Source organism: Otolemur garnettii, unplaced genomic scaffold, assembly GCF_000181295.1.
Source record: "Otolemur garnettii isolate 467f Iridium unplaced genomic scaffold, OtoGar3 scaffold00101, whole genome shotgun sequence".
In the NCBI taxonomy this organism is placed as follows: Eukaryota; Metazoa; Chordata; class Mammalia; order Primates; family Galagidae; genus Otolemur; species Otolemur garnettii.
Genome location: NW_003852496.1, coordinates 6,132,248 through 6,141,679, shown reverse-complemented (window position 1 = coordinate 6,141,679; position 9,432 = coordinate 6,132,248). Strand labels below are relative to the sequence as shown.

Sequence of the window (9,432 nt, the reverse complement as noted above, 5' to 3'; positions counted from 1 at the left end):
AAGGTGGCGGGTTTGAATCCAGCCCAGGCCCGCCAAAAACAACAATGACAGCTACAACCAAAAAATAGCCAGGCGTTGTGGAAGGCGCCTGTGGTCCCAGCTACTTGGGAGGCTGAGGCAGGAGACTCACTTGAGCCCAGGAGTTGGAGGTTGCTGTGAGCTGTGATGCCACGGCACTATACCCAGGGGGACAGTTTGAGGCTCTGTCTCAAAAAAAAAGAAGTATATGAAACATTAACACAGTTCTAAGAAGCCTGAACTATGTCATAGTCAGGCTTCATATCTCATTCATTTTCTGCTCCTGTAAGAGAATACCACAGACTGAGTAATTTATAATGAAAAGAAATTGATTTCTCATCATTCTGGAGGCTGAGAAGTCCAATAGCATGGCACCAGCACCTGGCAAAGGCCAGATGTGAACCCAGGAGACAGACAAGATGTGGTCCAAACTTACGTTTTTTTTTTTTTTTGGCTGGGGCTGGATTTGAACCTGCCACCTCCAGCATATGGGGCCAGCACCCTACCCTTTTTAAATCACAGGTGCCGCCCAGCCGAACTTACCCTTTTAACAGGAGCCCACTCCCATGATAAACTACTCCTGCAACAAGGGCATTAATCCTTTCATGAGGGCTCCACCCTTATGACCTAATCGCCTCTTAAAGGCCCAACCTCTTAATACCATCACAATGGCAATTAAATTTCAACACGGGTTTTGGCAGGGACATTCAAACCATAAGCGCTATACACATAGAAAAGCTATACTTTGTGAAGTGCTATGTGACTCTGAGTTCTGTTACCTCTCCGATCTTCAGGAGCCTCATCTGTGATATCAAGTTAACATTTATAGAGTCCTTCCTCTGTGTTGGGCATTCTGCTATGTGCTTTTAATGCATTTCCAGATTTTTTTTTTTTTAATTGAGACAAAGTCTCACTTTGTTACCCTCGGTAGAGTGCTGTGGCATCATAGCTCACAGCAACCTCAAACTCTTGGGCTCAAGTGATTCTCTTGCCTTAGCCTCCCTAGTAGCTGGGACTACAGGTGCCCGCCACAACACCCAGCTATTTTTTTGTTTAGCAGGCCTGGGCTGGGTTTGAACCCACAAGCCCCAGACCATGCGGCCAGTACCCTAACCACTGAGCTATGGGAGCCAAACCCATTTCCACATTATTAAAGCTAAAAACAGACTTACAGTGTAGATACTGGTATGACTCCCCCATTTTACACATGAAGACATTAAAAACAGTCTTACAGTGTAGGTAAGACTAGGTCAGCTCCCTTTCTCCACATCAAGACATTAAAGCTGTTCAAGGTCCCACAGTTAAGCGGTAGAGCCCGGAAAGGAAGCCAGGCTGCCCTTGAGCCCACATTCTTAACTTTGAAGGGCTGTTGTTCCTGACACAAAGGAGACTCTCAGAACACGTTCACGACCCCATGTTCTGCACAGCTCAGCCACCAGATGACTGAGGGGAGAGGGAGGTGGTTTTGTTTCAGCCGTGCTCCCCTCACACCCTCACTCGTGTCCTCCTGAATTCTCAGGAGAATTCATGGAGAGCCTGCAGGACCCAGACCTGAATGTGCGCCGTGCCACTCTGGCTGTCTTCAACTCGGCTGTGCACAACAAGCCCTCGCTGGTCCGTGACCTGCTGAACGGCATCCTGCCCCTCCTCTACCAAGAGACAAAGATCCGCCGGGATCTCATCCGAGAGGTGAGGAGCAGGGCCGGGAGCCCTGGGGGCAGTCTAGCTGCCCTCCCTGGGAACTCAAGGGCTTGTGCCTCTTATGCCTCACTGATAGGGCTGTGACAAGGGCCAGCGTAAAGCTCAGCACTGCAGGTGCTGGGCCACATGGCCTGGTCAGGCACTGCCCTCCACTTCCCAGCTGTGTGACCCCTGCCAGGGCAGCCTAATTCTCTGAACTTCAGTCATGAGCACTCTGAGGATAGTAATCATGTCTGCACCATAAGGGTGCTATAAAGATTGAGTGAATTAAGTCCTGCCAGGGCTCAGAACTGCTGCTGGCACTTGGCAGCTCTCAACAAGTGTTGACATTCAGCAGTGTTCCATGAGCACCTGCGCCGAGGCCGAGTGCCAATACTCAGAGTTACCCAAGAGTTCATCATGGTCCCCTGAAGGAGAGAGAGGCCCATAGACAGTGACAGTCCCCAACTTATAATGGTTCAGCAGAGACCTGTTTTTTGTTTGTTTTGTTTTGTTTTTTAAGATTAGTCAAGTGCAGTGGTGGGAAAGGGGAAAGAGTAGAACAGGGAGTTCAATCTGTAACTGTGAACAATCAAGTGAGATGCCTCACTATCTTCAGACCAGCTGGTTTTTGGTTTTTTTTTTTTTTTTTGAGACAGCATCTCACTTTGTCGCCCTCAGTAGAGTAGCATTTATGTCATAACTCACAACACCTGGTAATGACAAGGTCTCACTCTTGCTCTGGCTGGCTGAGACCTGAGTTTGTTTTTAATTGGTTTTTTTTTTTTTTTTTGGCTATGGCTGGGTTTGAACCCACCACCTCTGGCATATGGGGCCAGCGCCCTACCCTTTTGAGCCACAGGTGCTGCCCGAGACCTGAGTTGTTTTTTTTTTTTTTGTAGAGACAGAGTCTCACTTTATCACCCTCGGTAAGAGTGCCGTGGCATCACACAGCTCACAGCAACCTCCACCTCCTGGGCTTAGGCGCTTCTCTTGCCTCAGCCTCCCAAGTAGGTGGGACCACAGGTGCTCGCCACAACGCCTGGCTACTTTTTTTTGTTGTTGCAATTGGGCCGGAGCCAGGTTTGAACCCGCCACCCTTGGTATATGGGGACATGGGGCCGGCACCCTACTCACTGAGCCACAGGTGCCGTCCCAAGACCTGAGTTTTTAATTGTGGTTCAGCCACTTAGTATCAGTGTGTCTTTGGGCAAGTTAGTGAACCTGTCTGAGCCTTAGTTTATGATAACATTTGATGACATGAGGATAACATAGTTCTGAAGGAAGGCAGTTGTGATGCTTGTGTATTATGTCACCTGTTAAGTGCTCAGCAGGGTGCCTGGCACTCACACAGAGTCTGCTCAGTAGATTGAATAGTACCAGTTATTATTCATACTGTTATCACCTGGGGGAAAGGGTGGTGCCGGCTGAGCAAAGGCATAGAGACTTGAGAGTGTAAGGCACGATTTGGGGTTCAACACAGTGTTGAAGAGAGGTGAGAGGTGTAGGGTTTGTAGCAGAAACCAGGAGAGGTTCTCTTACACCTGCACCCTGCGGCCACATCGCCCAACCTTTAGTCATTTTTCCTTCCTGTAGGTGGAGATGGGGCCCTTTAAGCACACAGTGGACGACGGGCTGGACGTGCGCAAGGCGGCTTTTGAGTGCATGTACTCGCTGCTTGAGAGCTGCCTGGGCCAGCTGGACATTTGTGAATTCCTGAACCATGTGGAGGATGGGCTGAAGGACCACTATGACATCCGGGTAGGACCGAGTTTCCTGCCAGGCCCCTGGGGCAGCCAGGCAGCACTGGGCCCATGCTTGTCTTTGCTCCCTACTCTAGGCACCCCCATGAAAACAGCTGCCTTGTGTTCTCTGATAAGAAAAGGGACACTCTGTCTGAAAGACCTTAGTGGCAGTGTACCACTGGGGCAGCTTTCTGGAGGATGGTTTGGCAATAACCAGAAAAATTTTAAATTCTCAGCCATGCCCTTTGACCCAGTAATTCCATCTCATTCTATTTCCTCTGCACTGACCCTGACACACATTCTCAGTTATAGGTACAGGATCATCCTTCACAGCTTTTTGGGATCAGGAAAAGCTGGCAGTAGCTGGGACTACAGGTGCCCACCACCATGCCAGGCTAATTTTTCTATTTTTAGTAGAGATGAGGTCTTGCTCTTGCTTAGGCTGGACTGGAACTCCTGAGCTCAAGCAACCAACCTGCTTCAGCTTCCCAGAGTGCTGGGATTACAGGCGTGAGCCACCGCAGTCTGGACTTGGGCTCTGGGCTTGGTAGGGGGGGTGCCCCTGCTTTTGCCCCTGCGCCATTTCACCAAGAGCCCCGTCTCCTTCCTTCTGCGCAGATGCTGACCTTCATCATGCTCGCCAGGCTGGCTACCCTGTGTCCTGTGCCCGTCCTACAGAGGGTAGACCGGCTTATTGAGCCACTAAGGGCCACCTGCACCACCAAGGTAAGCCCCTGGTGAGGTACTAGAGCACCTCCTGGGTCCTCGGCAGATCATTCAGTTACCGCTTACTGAGAACCTTCTACATGGGTCATTACAAAAGTTTTGAGACAAACAAAAGATAAGTATGGCACAGATGGTGTGTGAAGTGCTTCATTAGTCTTTCTCTACCCTATGAAGTACTTCCTATTCTTTTTAGAGACGGAGGAACAGAAGCTCCAGGAGGCTGTTTCTGGCCAAGGCTACACAGCTAGTAAATTGCAGAGCTGGAGTCAAACCCAGCTCTGCCTCTTTCATTCATTAAACACTTTCTGGGTGCCAGGCCTTGTTTAAAGTACTTAGGATCCAGTTGTGAACATGGCAGCTTCCCTGCTCTCAATCTGCTCAGGATCCAGTTGTGAACATGGCAGCTTCCCTGCTCTCAATCTGCTCACATCCTGGTTGAGAAGCTGGGTCAGACTCTGACTGACTCTGTAAGGTGGTGTTGCTGCTAGAGAGGAGTGGCCCAAAGGTCCAGGGGAAGGACCGGAGCTGACAGCTTTGTGGAAAATTGCAGTGTTGGGAACTGAGGGATACCCAGTTTGGGCTTTTGCAAGGGTAAATAACCCAAAAGAGGGCAGAGTATTTTAGATTAGAGCTCAAAGAGAAGAGATGCCCACAGAGTGGTGATTTTCAAGCACTATAACCTTTTCTGTGAAAAAGAAGAAATCTTATGTGTATGAAACATTAAAATATTAATTTAATCAGCTCGGTGCTATGGCTCACATCTGTAATCCTAGCACTCTGGGAGGCTGAGGGGAGAGTATCACTTGAGTATAGGAGTTCGAGACCAGCCAGGACAAGAGTGAGATGTTGTCTCTACTAAAAACAGAAAAATTAACTGGGCACCATAGTAGATGCCTATAGTCCCAGCTACTCAGGAGGCTGAGGCAGGAGGATCACTTGAACCCAGGAGGTTGAGGTTGCTGTGAGCTAGGCTAAGGCCATGGCATTCTAGCCTAGGGAAACACAGTGAGACTGTCTCCAAAAAAAAAAAAAAAAAAAAGGTAATAGAAACCTCCCTCATAAGTCTAAAATTTTAACATATGCTTGTATCAAGTCAATCAAAATAACACCTGATGAAAGCTGGGTGCAGTGGCTCATGCCTGTAATCCTAGCACTCTGGGAGGCCGAGGTGAGCAGATTGCTTGAGCTCAGAAGTTCAAGACCAGCTACTAACAATGGAAAAACTATCTGAGCATTGTGGCGGGGGCCTACTACTTCCCAGCTACTCAGGAGGAACTCTTGAGGCCAAAAGTTGAGGTTACTATGAGCTATGATGCCACAGCACTCTTCCCAGAGCAACAGAGTGAGACTTTGTCTCAAACAAACAAAAAAACCTGATGGTTCTACAAGCCCATTGCCATCTTGACAGTGTCTATGGCCAAATCGGTTCTAGTTTTCTCTGCGTTGTATGGCTTTGAGAAAAGTCCCAGTTCACAGGAGGGGAGCTGTACAATGCTGCAGCATCAGGACATTCTTGCAGGAGGCCACGATGGCAAGAACAGCTTTGTTCTGAGATCCCTCAAAAGCCACTCCATCTGGCTGCATAGAGGGTGCTGCTTGCTGGGCACTGGGATGAGTGCTTTCCCCGTGATTCTAAAATCTACCAAGGCTAAAAACCAAAATCTTTTTAGTAACTTGTTTGGCAATAAAACTTGACTTGAGGCAGTGCCCATAGGTGAGTGGGCAGGGCGCCAGCCACATACACTGAGGCTGGCAGGTTTGAACCCAGCCCAGACCAGCTAAAGCAACAATGACAACTGCAACAAAAAAGTAGCCAGGCAAGGATGGTGCCTGTGGCTCAAAGTAGTGGGGCACCAGCCCCATATGCTGGAGGTGGCGGGTTCAAACCCAGCCCCGGCCAAAAACTGCAAAAAAAAAAAAAAAAAAGGTAGCCAGGTATTGTGGGGGATGCCTGTAGTCACAGCTACTTAGGAGGCTGAGGCAAGAGAATCTCTTAAGCCCAAGAGTTTGAGGTTCCTGTGATCTGTGATGCCATGGCACTCTATCGAGGGTAACATAGTGAAACTCTATCTCAAAAATAAAATTTGACTTAAACTGGTCTGAGGCAATGAACTTGAATTCCCTCCATACCCGTGGGTTCTACTTCTGAAGATTCCACCAGCTGCAGACTGAAAGTACTTGAAAAAAGAACAATAACAAATAATAGTACAACAATTAGAAAATTCAAATAAAACAATACAGTAAACAACTATTTCCATAGCATTTGCCTTGTATTAGGGTTATAAGTAATCTAGGCTCGGCACCTATAGCTCAACCGGCTAAGGCGCCAGCCACGTACACCTAAGGTGGCGGGTTCGAGTCCCCAGCCCGGACCCGCCAAACAACAGTGATGGCTGCAACCAAAAAATAGCCGGGCGTTGTGGCGGGCGCCTGTGGTCCCAGCTACTGGGAAGGCGGAGGCAGGAGACTCGCTTGAGCCCGGGAGTTGGAGGTTGCTGTGAGCTGTGATGCCACGGCACTCTGCCCAGGGGGACAGCTTGAGGCTCTATCTCAAAAAAAAAAAAAGTAATCTAGAGATAATTTAACATTTTGGGAAGGGTGTGCCTAGGTTATGTGCAAATACTATGCCATTTGCATCCACAGATTTGATTTGGTTTTTATCTCAGATTAATATGAGGGTACACGTCCACAGATTTTAGTATCCTCAAGCGTCCTGGAACTTACCCCACCAAATACCAAGGGACAAGTGTAGTACTGACAATACTCATATTTTTCATACATTTAGTGGGGAAAATAATAATGAACTTGAACACAGGGTATGGTACTAGATCCCACTGGGAATGTCATCTGCACAGTGTTACCTTTCTAACAAAAGGCTTTTGGAATCCTGGATTCCGAAGCACATCTGGTCCCAAGGGTTTCAGAGAAGAGAGTATGGACCTGTGTTGAGTCATTTAATCCTCGTAGCAACCCTGTGAAGAGGAGGTTCTTATTTATAGTTGGGGAGGCTCACAGAGGTGAGTTGGTGAGGCTCACAGAGGTGAGTACCTGAAGCACAGCTCCTGGAGGCACAGTCACTGGGGTCAGGACTTTCCAACCCCAATGCTGAGCTCTTACCCGGAGTTCTTTAGGAAGAGCCCAGCGTAAGGGATTTGAACCTTATTCACAGAGATTTTCTGTTTAAGTGGAAGGTGGTGAGAGAGGAAGAGCAGACACATAGGAGGCAGTTCTGGATGTTTACTCTCCCACTCCATCTGTAGACGGGATTGTGTGGCAGGGACTTGCCTGTGTTGAGAGGCTGCTAGAGGACTGTCACTCTCCATTCTTTCAGTCTAGTCTAGGGTGCCCAGAGCCGATTTCACACATGGTTGTAGGCTGGATCCCTGCTGTCCATGGGAGGAGATAACCAAGTGAATACAGTACTTGTCACTATCTAGTTGTTATTATTATTACTATTTTTAGAAACAAGGTCTTACTCTGTCATCCAGGCTGGAGTGTAGTGGCATGATCCCACTGAAGCCTCAAAACTTCTGGGCTCAAGCTTCAAGTGCATTCCACCATCCCTGACTAATTTTCATTTTGTTGTTGCTGTTGTTGAGATGAGGTCTCACTGCGTTGCCCAGGCTGGTCTTGAACTGATGGCCTCAAGTAGTCCTCCCACTTGGCCTCCTAAAGTGCTGGGATTACAGGCATGAGCCACCACTGGCCTGTAACAAAAATAAAGATGGGCTGTTTAGATGGGTCAGAAGCTCCTCAGGAAACACTGAAGCTGATTTGAAAGGGCAGAGAACCAGACTGTGGGAAAGTCCAAAGGTGGAGTTGAAGAAATAGCTCTGGAGACCTTGGAGCGGGGGAGTTGCAGGCTGGGACTTAAGGTGGGGAAGACCACAGGGGCCAGAGAGGAAGCCCAAGACCAGTGAGAGGCAGTGGTGCAGGCCAGGCTCAACACAGAACAGCTGTTTCTTCCATCATTTCCCACTTTAGGTCAAAGCTGGTTCCGTGAAGCAGGAATTTGAGAAACAAGATGAACTGAGGCGCTCTGCCATGAGGGCAGTGGCCGCCTTGCTGACCATCCCTGAAGCAGGGAAGAGCCCCATCATGGCTGACTTCTCTTCCCAAATCCGGTCCAACCCTGAACTTGCCACCCTCTTTGAAAGCATCCAGAAGGATTCTGCTTCAGCCCACAGCATGGACTCAATGGAGCTCAGCTAGTCCTCCTCAGCGCCCAGGTGGGCTCTCACTTCAAAGGAGCCTGCCCAAGCCTGAGGCCTGGCCTCCTACCAATACAGGCCTCTACTTTTGCCCTTCCTTTATTATACTGGCGGCCCTCCTGCTCTTGGCCAGGGCTGACAGTGCCTTCTCCAGCAACCCAAATTTAGAGGCCCCCAGCCCAAGCTGCAAAAATGCCAACCGTTGGGCCTTTTAACTCAGGACAGTCATCCAAAGAAATGGAGACTTTTCCAGTGACTCTTCATGCTGTACTCCATAGCCTGATCCCTTCAAACAGGGAGTCCCTGCTTCACAAACTAGTGCTAAGAGATAGGCTGTGCTCACAGCTGCAGGTTAGAAGACAGCAACACCTCCCCATCCTCTCATTTCATCACTGCATTTGGTGTGGGCTGTGGGACAGTTATAACGGGCCCCACTGGGCATCTCAAAAAGCCTGGTATGTGAGTTATTCACATTTTAAAAATTGAAAATTGAAATGTGGTAGCTCACGCCTATAATCCCAGTATTTGGGAGGCCAAGGGAGATGGATTGCCTGAGCTCATGGGTTTGAGACCAGCCTGAGCCAGAGTGAGACCCTGTCTCTAAAAAATAGCTGGGCATTATAGCAGGTGCCTGTAGGCCCAGCTACCTGGGAGGCTGTGGCAAAAGGATCGCTTGAACCCAAGAGTTTGAGGTTGCTGTGAGCTAAGATGCCATGGCACTCTACCAAGGGTGACCAAGTGAGACTCTTGTCTCAATAAATACAATTTAAAAAAAAAATGAAAATGCTTCATTTCTAATTGGCAATGATGAATCAGAAATTCAGAAGGCATTGAGGGATTTTTTTGCAGGGAGAATGGATGGGGCAGATCACTGAACAAGCTTGGATCTAATGTTGAATTTCAAAATACTAGTAAATTTGAAACAGTAAACCTTCTACTTAAATAGTTGGTTTGTCCTTCTGAAAAAGGTTTCAAATGTCATTTCTAATTTTTAGTATCAAAGACACAGAAATAAAAGTGAAAGGCCAAAGTATTTTCTGTGATATCCTAGA

At 48.3% G+C, this 9,432-nt stretch overlaps 1 protein-coding gene across 2 annotated transcripts in view; it reads left to right on the top strand.

Annotated features, from left to right (window-relative positions):
* CAND2 (cullin associated and neddylation dissociated 2 (putative)) overlaps nt 1-8,861 on the top strand; it is a 38,287-nt gene extending 29,426 nt beyond the window's left edge. The window contains exons 12-15 of one of the 2 annotated variants that reach the window (XM_003796234.2): nt 1,538-1,707; nt 3,295-3,459; nt 4,062-4,169; nt 8,154-8,861. In XM_003796234.2, coding sequence (XP_003796282.1) covers nt 1,538-1,707; nt 3,295-3,459; nt 4,062-4,169; nt 8,154-8,381 — 671 coding nt within the window. In that variant the 3' untranslated portion in view covers nt 8,382-8,861. The remainder of the gene's footprint in view (nt 1-1,537; nt 1,708-3,294; nt 3,460-4,061; nt 4,170-8,153) is intronic. The other variant, XM_012809231.1, reaches the window with a different exon arrangement.
* Nucleotides 8,862-9,432: the final 571 nt, after the last annotated feature.